General features: G+C 47.1%; 3 protein-coding genes across 3 annotated transcripts in view; 2 read left to right on the top strand and 1 right to left on the bottom strand.

The window, feature by feature from the left end:
• The window catches only part of LOC132466082 (serine/threonine-protein phosphatase 2A 55 kDa regulatory subunit B beta isoform), a 10,423-nt gene extending 6,661 nt beyond the window's left edge, over positions 1-3,762 (top strand). The window contains exons 4-6 of the mRNA XM_060063117.1: positions 415-506; positions 1,023-1,146; positions 1,569-3,762. Coding sequence (XP_059919100.1) covers positions 415-506; positions 1,023-1,146; positions 1,569-1,724 — 372 coding nt within the window. The 3' untranslated portion in view covers positions 1,725-3,762. The remainder of the gene's footprint in view (positions 1-414; positions 507-1,022; positions 1,147-1,568) is intronic.
• Positions 3,763-3,901: 139 nt separating this feature from the next.
• gpr151 (G protein-coupled receptor 151) lies at positions 3,902-6,649 on the top strand. The gene is made up of 2 exons (XM_060063118.1): positions 3,902-6,394; positions 6,437-6,649. Exons 1-2 carry the CDS (start codon positions 5,219-5,221, stop codon positions 6,641-6,643), a joined length of 1,383 nt encoding a protein of 460 aa, XP_059919101.1. The 5' UTR covers positions 3,902-5,218; the 3' UTR covers positions 6,644-6,649.
• Positions 6,650-10,233: 3,584 nt separating this feature from the next.
• adam19b (ADAM metallopeptidase domain 19b) overlaps positions 10,234-15,000 on the bottom strand; it is a 27,871-nt gene continuing 23,104 nt past the window's right edge. Inside the window, 6 exon segments of the mRNA XM_060063134.1 lie at positions 10,234-11,857; positions 12,040-12,137; positions 12,547-12,939; positions 13,694-13,796; positions 14,075-14,204; positions 14,463-14,571. Of these exon segments, the coding sequence (XP_059919117.1) occupies positions 12,045-12,137; positions 12,547-12,939; positions 13,694-13,796; positions 14,075-14,204; positions 14,463-14,571 (828 nt within the window). The 3' untranslated portion in view covers positions 10,234-11,857; positions 12,040-12,044.

Here is a 15,000-nt window from a genome sequence, read left to right as displayed (position 1 = left end):
TCACGTCTGGGACCCAGGGGAATCCCCTTCCCCGGGCTATCCGGGTCTTCCGCCTCACCTGCCAGCTAGCATGTATCATCTTAGCAGGGGGTCACCAGGTCTTTAGGGATTAGTGACGGAAGAGCATATGCCTCTGGAGATTATGCATGCGTGCTCGTCCACGGTAAAACAAAAGATAGGTGACGAGAAAATAGGAGCCAGCCGAGGCTGCTTTCTGCCCGGTGTGTCGTTTGGCATCGTTAATAATTGGTAAGGTTCCTAATCATCCACTAAGGAAGCAGGTACCAAACCATTTGGGCTTTTTATAGTAGTAATCAGCCATAAACAATTGGCTTATCTTGGTTATATAACCACCAAAGCTTGTGTAACAGGAATTCTTATGTTCTTATGTCGTATGTGCTCCTTTGTGTTCAGGTCCATGACTACCTAAGAGGAAAGCTTTGCTCTCTGTATGAGAACGACTGCATCTTCGACAAGTTTGAGTGCGTCTGGAACGGATCAGATAGGTGAGACACCTCAGCCGAACATAGATTTGTTTCTACATCCATCATTCTATCACCTATCCGTCTTTCCATGAGTTTGTCCATTCATCCATACATCTATCAACCCTTCCATGATCCATCTGCAATCATCCTTCCATTCAACCATTTAATCATCCATCCTCCCCCCTCCCTTCCATCCATCCACCTCCACATCCATCCAGTCACACATCAGCCACCCCCCATCACTGCATCTCAAATCTATGGATCATGGACAATCTGTTCTGACATTTGTCTCATCCTCTAAGGTTTCCATCCTTTTATCTACCCATCGACACATCCATGCACCTAGCACCAACCCACTCATCCACCTAACACCCCCCCCCCCCCCACACACACACACACACACACACTCACACCCCCCCCCCCCCCCCCCCCCCAACTCATCCACCCATTCATGCACCTAAAACCAACCCACTCATCCACCTAACCCACACCTCATCCCCCCATTCCTCTCAACGACCATGTCTTTCTGGTCCACAGTGTGATCATGACCGGCTCCTACAACAACTTCTTCCGGATGTTTGACCGCAACACCAAGCGTGACGTCACCCTGGAGGCGTCCAGAGAGAACAGCAAGCCCAGGGCTATCCTCAAACCCCGCAAGGTAGCGTAAACCATGCATGTGTTAACACACTGTGAGGGATAAACATTCAGCCGTCTACATATCGAGTCGTGGTTGGAGTAAAGCGTTAACTCCGAGCCGAAAGGACCTGCGTTCAACCGCGGCGTCGACATTTAGATTTACATTTAGGGCACACAGCAGATGCTTTTACCCAAAGCGACTTATAATAAGTCTCCAACCTAGACCCCCTTCACTGCTGCTGAATGCTTGGATGAGGTACACGCCACAACGTTGTGTTCCGAACTCGGTGCAATCGAGTTCCGCCCTGGGGAGGGGCAGCAGTGACGTCGTCCGAGGTGACGCCGTGAGCCTTAAGACCCAGCCGAGTCACCGGATTACGCGCCGGTGCGAGTCCCCTTTTCTCCTCGAGGGTAATTCTCGCTCTTCGTTTGGCCCCCTTGCAGGTGTGCGTCGGGGGGAAGCGTCGCAAGGACGAGATCAGCGTGGACAGCCTGGACTTCAGCAAGAAGATCCTCCACACCACCTGGCACCCCCAGGAGAACATCATCGCCGTGGCGGCCACCAACAACCTCTACATCTTCCAGGACAAAGTCAACTAGACCCTCCATCTGCACCCTCTTACCGCCCCGATCCGTCCACCCCCCCACTACGGCTACTCCCACCCCCCGTACCAGCCCTGAACCCCGCTCGAGGGAGTAGGGCCAAGAGAGAGGCGCATGGAGGAGGAGGAAGAGGGAGATTGTGGACGGATTTGCTCTTCCTTCCTCCTGCTCGTCGTGGTTAGGTTTCACAGCTCTCTTCATCGCTTAAGGCGGTGCAGAGCATCCTGGGAAAGGTTGAATGTCCGGTAGGGTATCCTGTGACTGGTTTTGACACTGAGGGACAAATTGGACCGTTTGGAAAGTGAAACCCTATCCCAGCCTGGATACAGCCTGGATAGAAAACCCGATACGTCTACGCCCGGAATGAAAAGATCACACGAGACAAAAAAGAAACCTTGCACAAGCTGTTTTGTGTTTCCGCAACTCTTAAGTCGTTGAATTTAATTTATTTAGCCACACAGACACCCATCTCCCCCCTCCCCCCCCCCCCCCCCTCGAATAGGCCATGAATCTGTGTCCTTGCAAAGAGCACTGCTGGAAGATCGAAAAGACAATTATTTTACAAAAAAAAGACGGATGTGAGATCTGTGAACAAAGAGCACATGGAAGAAGGAAGGAATCTACAGCAAGCGAGGGATGCTCAACGTGACACACGTGCCGACAGCACCCCCTGGTGGCCGTTCCGCTAATGCTGCGGTGCATGCGTTTAACCCGAAAGGTTCTCAGACTAGAGATGTCATCACGGGGCCTCAGCAGACAGTGCCACCCCCACTCCCGGTGGTGATCTGTCTGAATTTGGACTGTTATACCAATGGAAAATGATCCAGAACTTATTTGCTTTGGTAGCACTTGAAATCGAAGACAGCAGCTGTTGTGTTTATGCCTGTGACTTAACTTGTATTATTTTTAGTATTTTTATGTTAATGTCCCTCGAGTGAGAAACGTGTGTGTTGTCATTGTGAAGGAGGAAGAACCAATGGTCGTTCTTCGAGGTCGTCGTCATTTTTATCGAGTCCTTCCCTCTTGGTCAAACGATTCTGTTTAGAAGCTGTGGTGCCTTCTTTTTAGTATTTGGGGGTTTGATGTAAGGGTTGGGGGCGGGGGGCGGGAGGGCTTCGACAAAGGCAGGAGTTTTGAATGTCTTTCAATGAAATGTTATTTTAGGATTTCGTTCTTGGTTTTTCGTTTTTTTCATTCTAGAAAAGGAAGAGATCGCACAGAGAAAGTACAAAAGTCTGCGGGTTTGGCGCGGACTAAGTGTGTTTAAGGGATCATCTGTCCCACTGTGACGTCCACGAAACAAAAACGACAAAACTGTTTTCAACAAATTAACTCAAGCAGAAACCACAAGTTAATTATAGTCAGTGTCAACGAGCTTCTGACCAAATAGATCCACACTCTCTTTCTCTCTCTCGTAATGTTTTACACTTAATGCAGAGTCATTCCAAACTAATCCTTAGTTGGTCCCGGCACCTTCATGAAGCGGCTGTTTGATCGGTAGGACGACTCTTATCGAGCAGTCCATTGGCATTAGACCAACGGTGTGTTTAGCTCCAGACAGGTCGGTGTTGCATGCGCTGCATTTGGATACCTACACCAAGATGCTATGCAAGGAAAGTGTTTTCAGCCCGTTGTCCTATAAAAAGTAGCCTGTTGTTTACACGCATCGAGTTTCAGCCGATTGTCGAGGCCATTTCATGTTTCTCCAGACGGAAGCAGGTTATTTTTGTCACTGATCTGTGATTTCCTTTGGGACGTTTGACCCGACCAGACGCCTTGATCGAGGGAGGGATGGGATTTTTTTCTGGTCCCGTAGGAATGAAAAAAAATAACCGACAAGACTCTGTGAATTCAGGGAATTATTCAGCGTGGTTCCTTTAAACAGTACGTCTTCTAAACAAATCCTTGTGAATCTTCTAATTGAAAAAAATGTTTTATAGCTCAGAATGTAATGAAAGGCAATTAATTACCATGCAGTCTTTATGCTTACTGAACTTTCTTTGATTAAAAAAAGAATAAAGATGTGCAAGTTGAATTCACGGTGTGAGTAACCTTATTGTCTGGCCTTATTAAATCATCAAATCATAGGAATATAACTGACTCAACATTTTACCTAATTGTGCAAGATTGCCCCCATGTGGACAAAAAGTGATAAATAAAATCACCGCCATAATATTTTGAAATTGAAAAGCCATTGCATCTTGTTGATTTAAATGTCAACTCCATGAAATTCATAACATTGAACTATCATGCTTTGAAAACAAGGTCATCTGAATGTATGCGTTTTGAATTCACTTCTTTGAAATTCATGGCATTTCAAGTTAAACAATTTCCAAAACACTAAGAATTCAATTGCTAGACATTCAGAATTCAAAACGTTATGGCAGTGATTTGCCTCCATAGCTGTGAAGTAATTGCTGTGAACATTGTAAGAAAAAAAGAAGAAAAATGAATACTCAATTTACAAGAAAATGTAAAATTGATCAAAATTATAGTGGTTCCATTTCCTGGTCAAACTAACTAACAGGACTAATGGTCACAAAAGTGCTCTTTGTGTTCTATTCGGGGGACGAAATTACTAAGATTGATTTCTGTGACTACTAAGAATGAATTTCAAGATTGCAAATAAATGAAAAGATAATGTCCTAATTAAACAACCACTGTCTTTTAACAGTATAGGCCTAGTGCAACTTCGGAACATGGAATAGATGTAATACAAACGTCATTCAGCATTGAATATATTATGATACATGGAATGCATACATATTCAAATGTTTACCAAATTGCATATTTTTACCTTTTCAATTATCCTACATCACCACAACATGTAACATGTAGATGCCAGTTGATTTCTAAACAGTTACTTTCATGCATTTTGTCCTTATAATCAGAAATTAAAGAAACTGTTTACATAGACTATAGAGACTTCCTATAGACATTTTACATAAATGCACAATAAAACCATACTACATGCTTTTTGAAGCCTCTATTCCTAAATCTTAAAAGACTGCACTATCTGATAGCCTACATAATGGCAACCTATTGATCCTTCATTGCTACAATCCTGACTGAACATACGCACCAACCGAAGGGGAGACCTAATACAAAGCCAATGCACATATGCAATAATAAATGATAAAAGACATGTCCTTTTTAATTGGCCCCACAGGACTGCAGACGATGCCCAACGTTTGAATCCGCTGGGGGATGAGGCTGTCAATCAAAGCTCATATTTATAGCAGAGCCACCGAGCCTGTGCTTACTCACAGCAGACGTACGGAGACAGACACCTCCAGCTCCTCCGAACACCACCAGGGACCGGCTGGTCCTCTCCACAAGTTGGTATTAGATCCCACTCCAGAGGGACTTTTATTAGTTTGACCCATCGTGAAACATCGTCAATCTTGCAAACTTTCCTTTCATCTCCTTGTGACCCTCCGACGTTGGACTTTTTTTCCCCCCGACCGTCTGCCGCCGTCAACTCCGTCACCATGGATACCGAGCCGCCCGGCTCGGACAACCGCACGGTGGTGAACGGCAGCTCGGCGGACCAGAGGTTCTACCTGGACCGCGGCTCCTACCAGCACCTGGACCCCGGGGACCTGCGCTCGGTGGTCCCCGCCCTCCTGGGGGTGCTGTGCGCCGTGGGCCTGGCCTGTAACCTCAGCGCCATGGCCGCGCTGGTGTCCAACGCCCGCCGGGGCAAGCTGTCCCTGGTCAACGGCCTCATCTTCAACCTGATGCTGGCCGACGGCCTGGTGCTGGCCTTCAGCGTGCCCTTCCGCGCCGCCGCCTACCACCGCTCCAGCTGGACGCTGGGCTGGCCCGTGTGCAAGACGGCCGACTGGTTCTTCCAGTCCTGCATGGCGGCCAAGAGCTTCACGGTGGCGGTGATGGCCAAGGCCTGCTACCGCTACGTCTCCGGCCCCAACAAGCAGGTGAGCCTCCGCCCGGGCTCCGTCCTGGTGGTGCTGCTCTTCACCTGGCTGACGGCCTTCTCCGTCACCGCCCCCCACCTGCTGTTCGCCACGCTGCGGCGGGAGAGCCGCGGGCTGGTGTGCGTGATGGCGCCGCCCCCGGAGAGCCGGGACTTCATGTGGGTGTACGTGAAGGCGTACCCCCTGGCGGTGTTCTGCCTCCCCCTGAGCTTCGCCGTGCTCTACTTCTGGAAGGCGTACGGGCGGCGCCGGCGGCGGGCCACCAAGACGCAGAACCTGCGCACCCAGATCCGCTCCCGGAAGCTGACGCTGATGATCTTCTGCCTGACCGCGGCCATGGCTCTGCTCTGGCTGCCCCACTGGGTGATGTGGATGTGGGAGCGTCACCTGGCCGAGAGGGAGCGGGGCGAGCAGGTCGGCTCCTCTCCTCCCCTCCTGCTCTCCCTCTCCGCTCAGCTGCTCACCTTCTCCCTGTCGCTGGTGAACCCGCTCGTGGTGCTGTCGCTCTCCGAAGAGTTCCGCGAGGGCTACTGGGGCCTCTGGAGGCGGTTCACCCTGCGCAAGCAACCCCCGCCCAAAGCCAAGCCCGGGCCCCACAACCCCACGTCCCTGATGTCCCCTCACCCGAGACCGGAGACCTCGGGCCAGCAGAGAGAGGATCACCCTCCCCAGGCCTCCGCCACATCTGTTCACGGCCCCAACACGGAGAGTCTGCGTCAGCCCCAGGCGGTGGTGGAGGAGGAGGCGGAGGCGGAGGAGGAGGCGGAGGAGGAGGAGGTGGAGGAGGAGGTGGAGGAGGAGGGATGCGGAGGCGACGGGACGGAGGCGGATGAGACCAGCCTGAAAGACGGCGTCGCGTTGCCCGACGTGGAGCAGTTCTGGCACGAGAGAGAGGCTGGATCTGTGACGGATGACAACGACCCCGTGCCCTGGGAGCACCAGGGAGGGGGGGAGACAGTGGGGAAGGTGGGGATCTGATCGCTGGCCCGGGTGTGTTCCACGCGGTCCTGGAGACACCCGCAGGGGGCGGCTCACATCACAAGTAAGGCGTCCGAGTAGCGTGTGTTTTATCAGCAGAGCATGAGTTTGTGGTAAAGAAAATCGCAAATGCATCTGCATTCAGAGTTTGAGGTATTGTCTTTTGTTTGTCGTCACATTTTTGATGGCTGATATTAAAAGCTATTAGTAAAAGGTAACAAATATGTGCAATGTAATGTATATTAAAGGCTTTAAGCTGTAATACTACTGTTACTGTGGGTATCCCTTGAGGTATATATTGAGATTAATTATGTCAAATGTCAATTAAACATTGATATTTTTTTCATATTAGTCTCATTGGCCGGCCAAGGAACATTTTAAATAACGATATGGTGGTGTAAAAGTGGATTTTGTAATATGTATTTGTGTAATGATGGTTAAATTGTCATTTGCTTTTACCAATAAAGTTAATTACAAAATATGTCACTCCTATTCCTGAATTGTTTCATTAATATAGATTAATACTGTATAGCTGTGTTCTTCTCTCTCACATAGGTGAACCAATTTATATCAATAATCAATTTAATGGATAAATTCAACTTCATCTGACTGCATTTCTGAAATGTATACACAAAGGCGTGCACACACACACACACACACACACACACACACACATGCACACACACACATTGCACACGCACAAATGCACAGCTAACGACAGGGACCAGACATCGTCAGATGGACCCCCTGTGGGCCCCTGGTCATTAAATACATCTTCATAAGGGCAGATTAGGATCAGCAGGTGATCTCATTAGTGGGAAAGGGCTCTGCTTTGAACCGGCTGCCATCGTGCAAGTCTTCTCCCAACCGTTGGGGGACACGTTAGGGATTTTCTCTTCGACATCTCGCAAAGCAAACCCGATAGGTCAAAACCCCACGCGATGGGGGAAGGGGGGGCTTGCAAGATAACAGGAAGTGATGTCACGCGTGAGATGCGATCGATATGCCTTACCAGCATCCCGGCAGAGTGCAACACACTGATGCCTTTTGTAGATTCTCTCCAGCTGAGCTGCTCATGAAACTAGTACTAGTACACGTCATGGGCTGGTTCACTAGACTAGGAGGCGTTTTGTATCGGGAAAGAACCGACCGGTGAAATGAAAAGTAAGAAAAACAAAGAGAAGACAAAAGATATATAATATTTAGGTCATTATTTTTCCTTCACTACCTCCTTCTCCCTCTCCCTCCCACATGACATTTTCCTCCCATAAATTATTGATGGTGACCTTTCCCCACCAGAGGAGGGTGATCATTTGACGGATCGCTTAACCCCATCATTAGTCCCCGAGCAGGCTAGCATTAGCCTGTAGACCACCAAGCCATACCTGATTCTCACTGCAGCTGAGGGTGGCTTTTTGCATTAGTATCTTCATGCGGGAGAGCCACCAATTAAGGCATCACCCTTGGGTCACCATGGTGCCATCACTGACCCATACTCACATTTCAATTCATGTGTGTGTCAAAAACACAAATAATAAGCAAAACTGCGCCGGAAGAGTTTATTTGAGTTGTCTGATGAGTGGTTTCCTGACATATGTGTTGTTATGTTGTGATGTTTACACACTAGACGTCATGCTGAATCTCTCAAGCCAAATTGCGGATTCACAACAACGTGCAGATTCGAGAGGATAGTTGTGGATTATTTGTGGTCCTTTTTTTTAAACAAAGGATTCATCTAATATCCATCCCTCACCAGAATGTCGAGACAGAGTGAAAGAATTGTGAAGACTAGATTGTGTTTGTTGTTTGTGGTTCTGTGTTGTTACATGACTATAAGGATTTATTGACTTTTTTATAGCATAGGCTACATCATTCATCTGTGAACATAGGGAGGCAACACAAACCAAATTATACGACTGCAGTGATTCTGCAGTCATGCAGAACGCAACACTCAGAGTTGCTCCAACGCTAATGGTGCGCTGTTATTGCTCTAGTAATATGTTAATACGTCAAACACACATTAGCCCTGCTCAAATGTAAACGGGCAGAAGAACATGGTACACAATGGTATCACACGGTACAAGGGTATTATAACACTGATAACATAACCATAGTGTGAATAGAGTGAACAGGGCTGGATAAACCACATGGGCAACACTTGTTAATGTTTGGCATTTGTGCATCTCTGGATTATAAATGGTCTTCGTTTAAAAGCACTTGAGGGCGTTGAGGCATTAGGCCTACAGTTTGCCTCTGTATTGAGTTCTATAATAAGCGCTAAGTGTTTGAACATTTTATCATAATTGTAATGATTGCACCAAGTGCATTCATTAAAATGCACTCGGTGATGATGTCCACGTTGCAATTTTTTTTTTAGAGGGGGGGGGGGGTACTTGAATGTTGGAGCTCAGGGGCCCAGTGAAACGTTCATATGGCACTGAGAGAGTGAAGGTGGATGTGGAACGTGTGGCATCCCGCATTACAGATGACCCACCACAGAGTCTTAACGAGGTTGCCTTAACGAGGTCGTTAAGCACAGGTGGGGGAGCCCTGAGCAGGTTAGACTCCACCCTGGCTGTGAGTGGCGCACTCCCGCCGCGCTGGGGTGGCAAGCCCACGCGTTTAAATGTCTCAGCCAATCCTCCCCTCTAATGAATGACACACCACAGGAAGTGACACGCCAGCCATGACCAGCTAATTATCCCCAGCAGGAGGGGGAGAGGGAGAGAAGGGGGGGTCACGGCTGCAATTAGGGAGCCTATATGTGAAGCGTGTTCCCCTTGGCCTGGGCCTCAGTCCCCCCCCCCCCCCCCCCCCACGTCCTCTGGCTGTGTGATGGATGGAGACCCTCGCTGGGCACCCGATGAACAGTAGTACGGGTGGTTGGCTACGTGTGTGTGTGTCAGCCAAAGAAATCAATTTGTGTTTTCGTGAGGGTTTGTGTGTGTGTGTGTGTGTGTGTGTGTGTGTGTGTGTGTGTGTGTGTTTGAGTGTGTGTCAAAGCGTAAGAGGGATTCGATTCATGGGGGGTCTGGTGTTGGTATTTAAAGAGGGCTTTTGATTGGAATACTTCAGTCTTTCATGTCTATGAAACATAGAGAGATGTGAAGAGCAGCCACCTTTAGCTGTGTTCTACAGTACACAGGGTGGGGGGGGGTTGTGGAATCAAGATAAAGTTGGATGTGTTTGCCATTTCTAGTCACATTGAGACAGAGTAGTCTAACGTTTGTATCAAAAAGTAAATTTCAACCTAACCCGTTTTCCACCAATCTTTCGAAACATTATTAGCAAAATAAAGAGGAATTTCGTATTTTGTGAGGGATAGTTTGAATCGACACAGAGCGTCGTCTGCTGAAATATTAAATTGTTACCCAAAGAAGATGTGTTACAATGCTACCTATCGGCCGAGTTTGGTAACTACCCCTCTCGACAAGAGTCCTGGCATACTAGTTATATCATATTATTTTTAGTCTGCTTATTGTGTAGACTTATTGAGTATTTGCTTCTGGGATCTAGAGTATACATTGAAGGGCAAAAATTTGATAACGGTCAGTAATAATAGTGAAATATGCCAACATACACAAATCAAGTTTCATTTGTATAGGTTTATTTGAAATCCAGTTGAAGGCACAGTGCTTTGACCTGCCTCTACATTTGCATAAGTGTGATGATCAGGTGACATACCGCATATGGAAGTGTTTCAGCATGTCAAAATAGTGCATGTACACCCCAGGCATTTACACTGCAAGTAATTGGCCATGGAAGCCTTATTTCTCAACAGACAATACATTCAGTAACTTAATATGAACTAAATATTAACCCGATTTTGGATGGTCTAAGGTCATTCCGAACCTTAAAAAGACCAACGTTTCCTTTCACAGAGCTGTGAGACTTTCATTTCAGCGTCTGACATATCTATAATATCCAGGGCTGTAAATCGAAACACAGATATGCGTAATTTGTCCAGTCCCTCGTTTTCACCGTTCCCCTTGTTGTGTGAACCCATGTCAAAACAACACTGATAAAACATGAGGAGGTGAAATAGGTCAACAACAAGGACAAAGGCCAGACTGATCGTCCCTGTCACAACCTAATAACCAGACCTGGGATTTGGTGTTTCAGCAGAAGTCGCTAAAAGTGCACCACATTAACGGGATACATACCCTTGAAATACACCGATATATACAGTTATTGCTACAGATAAAAAAACAAAGGCGTCCCTAGTTATTAACATAAACATATACACATACACAAAGCATGCATGACATTCGATGATTCCCATGAATCCAGCTCATTGCATCTGATCCGTCAACATTTATGAAGCACAAAAGCCACATGATAGCCAATGTGTTCTTAATATAAGATATCCCGGTAAAGCTTGTTCGGCTCATTTTCTCGTAACTACTGCATGATTCGTACACAGGCTGCAATGTAAACATACAATCACTTCGTGTTTTGTCCGGGGTGGAATAAATACGACAGGGGGAAATGTTTGCATTGCTCTGCTACATCACAAGGAGAGGCTCCAACAATCGTATCGAAATATATCAAAATCAAATAAAAAAAAATCAGGACCAAAGTCAGGAGATGTCTATGGCTATACATAAAAATAACACTGATGAGGCCTATCTCCTATCGGCCTGCAAGACCGCAAATAAAAGCAAGAAGAGAAGATATGTTGTACACAACATAACACAACATATCCTCAGAACACAACACAGGTCAATGCCCACAAGTAGGCTACCACAGGTAGAACTTTCACATTCATGATAGAAACAGTTTACCGGATATAACAGTGCAACATGCCTTCCCTTTGAAGCTAAATGTTTTTTTCGGATTTGGCTTTTTAAAGGGGTCGAGGAGATGATAAAATGAACATAAGAATTGTTTGCATTCAGAGAAAATATATAAAATCAGGTGTCACTGGTGCAAATCTTTAAACATCCAGCAGGGCTTGAATCCAACTCCTTTGGTTGGTTCAAGATGGATAAGATAATGTGTAAGTCAAAATAACGTTAGGTACAGAATAACCACTGTTCCTCCTAACTACACAGACAACACAAAGCCTAAGCCCTTCTCTTAGTTCACTTACTAACCTCTAGCCACGTTCAGCCAGGGGTGAAACATATAAATGATGGAGATAGAGACAGGCTGTCCAGTTAAGGGCTTTGAGTGGTGCACCACAATATCCTCCCTGATATCTGGCTTAAGTTCCTGGAAGAAATACAAAATATAAAAAATGAAGGTAATTCCTGATACTAACATTGATAAAAAAAAAAAATCAATAAAAAAAACTTTCTGTGCATTTTTATTAATTTATTACATAAATATATATTATGTTAGAATAATGTATAATAAATTATAATTTATAATTTCAGACAGATAAACCAGGTCACCTGTTTCACTTTTTCTGTCCAGCAGATGGCGTTAATGCAGCTTTTCCTCTCTCGAAAGCGTCATTGGTCACCTTGAGAGACTTCTTCGGTGGCTGCTCCTGTTACAAAGGAAAATAATACCAGCGACATATGGTTACTCGAATCAGTTACATAGGTATTTTTAAACGGTGTCAAATATATTTTATTTCGGGGTTCGGTGTTTTTAAGTTGAAGAAAAAATGCATGCTTTTTTATTGCACTTTGTTATTTTCTTACCAAAAAGCTCATGTTTGCAATTAAATCAATGTCCAGAAATAAAACACGTTTTTATCGTCTTTTCCTCAATTATCCGGTGAACCGAACATAGAGCAACTCCAAGGTACAGGACAACCTAAGTCAACAAAAGCTTTTGCAATTGCTTTTGCTAATACCATGTCTATTGTTATTCCTTGCACCAATCAGAAACACCAACAGTGCTGGATAATAATACGGGGAGGGGGTTATTTTGGTTTTCTGCTCTGATCTCACCGGAACGGTCCTTCTCACGGGACAGGGTGGGGGCGGTCGGTTCGGGGCCTCCGGGCGGGGGCTGGGGGGGCCCGGATCAGAACCCTGGACCCCGAGGTGCGGAGGCGGGGGCGGAGCAGGGGGCGGCGTGGGCCCCGTCCTCGGCCGGCCTGCGTGGACGGACGGAGGAGCTGGTGGAGGAGGTGGAGGAGGGGTGGGTCGGGACAGGGGCGGAGCGGGCCCTGAGGTCTGAGGCCCCTGCGCCGGGACCGGTGGGGGTCCGAGCGCGGGTCCGAGCGCGGGTCCGAGCGCGGGCTTGGTGGCGTAGGCCGGTACGGGGGGAGGCTTCCCGGTGGGTCTCACGATGGAATACCTGGAGCGGGATGCGCAGGACGGGCTGGGCCGTGGGGCGGACTGGGGGAAGGGAACAGGCGCTTTGAGATGGAGAAGTCGGGCAAGACAGCGAAGAGGCAAAAGTGTTCTACAACCGGCGAAGTTAAGTAAACAGGAAGTTGCCCAACCCCTACCTGCTCCTGAGAGACATCTGTCAGAGGGCACTGAGAGATGCTTTGAATAAAATGCATCTGACGAAAGGCTCGATTTGAATAAACGCTAAACAAAGCTGCGTTTGCTTATTGTCGTGGAAATATCAATCATAACTATAAATATACAATCACATACAAATTAAGTTAACCTTGTTTATATAATTATTACATTAGAAGGAACTGTATACATTCTCCCTGTAACTTAAAACAAATCCCTTCCTCTCTTTTAACTGAGAGAGGTTAAGTTAATTCGTATTTGAGTTCCCACTGGAGCCAGTCAGTCTGGTATTGAGACCAGGCCAATCGACTCACTTCTTTGTTGTGTAAACTGTTTACAGCCATGTCTTACAGACCTGCAGACATGTCCAATATCCACCCATTGTATTACAAATTTACTTGGCCTTAGGTCACTCCCACTCCCTACCCACAATGAAAACGTTTGCCTATAAGAGTCTTGTTCACCTACTGTCTCGCCGAATGTGTTCTTGGTAACCTTTGCTGCCAGTACTTTTCCCATGATCATGCCTTAAGATTAAATCAAATATTTCGCTGTCCGACGTGTCCGTGAGAGAACTTTCTCTTCATCACTTATAAACAGAGGTGAGCTGGGCCTTCGCCCGTACCTGCTGGAGAGACTCCTGTCTCTTAAGCGAGAAGGTGGGGTTGCTGTGACCGTGGGCGGGGCCGGTGGTGGGCGGAGTCTTGGCCTCAGCTGGTCTGGGACCTCTACACACACGCACACGCACACACACACACACACACACACACACACACACACACACACACACACACACACACACACACACACACACACACACACACACAGCCTTCAGCAAGGGATCAATGATGGCCTGGAACTCAGCCAAACGTCTCCCACAATCTCTCCCCGGTGAGCTTCAGTATAAATAAGTATGGGCGGCTGTTTGACCTCTGACCCTGAGCCGGGAATATGACGGATGAGGAACACGGATGGATGGACGGAGGCGGTGTAGGGGTGGACTTACTGCGTCATCCGGGCGGTGGCGGGGGATTTCAGGGGGCGGAGCTTATGCCTGTAGCAGCACCAGAGTGCCACGGCGGCCAGCGCCAGAAACAGCACCAAGGGCAGGATCAGCAGGAGGGGGAGGAGCCCGCCTGCTCAGCCAGACACACACAGAGGAAGGGACGATGATGACGGCGCTAGGCTAGCACATTTTAGCTTCTGTAAGGCTGGATACACGTTAGAGCGCATCATATGACTTATGTTGCTCCACTTGTAATGTCTGATAAATCCTGATTAAAAAAAAAGGCTCTGTTAAAAAAAATTTGATCCGAATTGATTCCAAAGCTGATTCGGGATCACTTTGAGTTGATTGGGTGACGAGGGGGCCAGTGGATGACAAGGCGTCTCACCCCGACTGATGACTGGTCCGCTGTCCACGCTACCCCCCGCCCCCACCCGGTCGCAGAGGGGCGGGGCCCAGCCTGAATCGCAGTGGCAGTTGTGGTAGTTGTTACACAGCTGAGGAGAAAGAGGAAGGAGGAACAAAACATTAGCGGTTACAGACAGCGATTGCAGAATCGTTATGTGTTTATGTATCCTGAGTTTCAAGTCTCTCTACTGATACCAGTGTTTCCCCAATGTTTTTTTTCATAATACTGTTGCTTCTGTTCTATAAATTCAAATTTGTATGCTACTTTCTATAATCAAGTCACTTGTTGTGTTCCTTTTATCTCTTGATGCTGCGTCCATTTAGACTAAAGCCGTTCATGAGCTAATGCCATCTACAGTATCATGTGGTTTTTATTCTTGTATAACAGACACTATTTTGCTGTCAATATTTTTACCCACGATTTCTCCAATGACAATGTTAAAATTGAGGGGGGTGCAGTAGGGGGCACCTATTAAATATATGTTAAAAAAAACAATAGAACCAAGATCATTTCTAAT

The sequence above is a fragment of the Gadus macrocephalus genome, chromosome 10 (genome assembly GCF_031168955.1).
Source record: "Gadus macrocephalus chromosome 10, ASM3116895v1".
NCBI lineage: Eukaryota > Metazoa > Chordata > Actinopteri > Gadiformes > Gadidae > Gadus > Gadus macrocephalus.
This window is presented reverse-complemented; position numbering and strand designations above follow the sequence as displayed.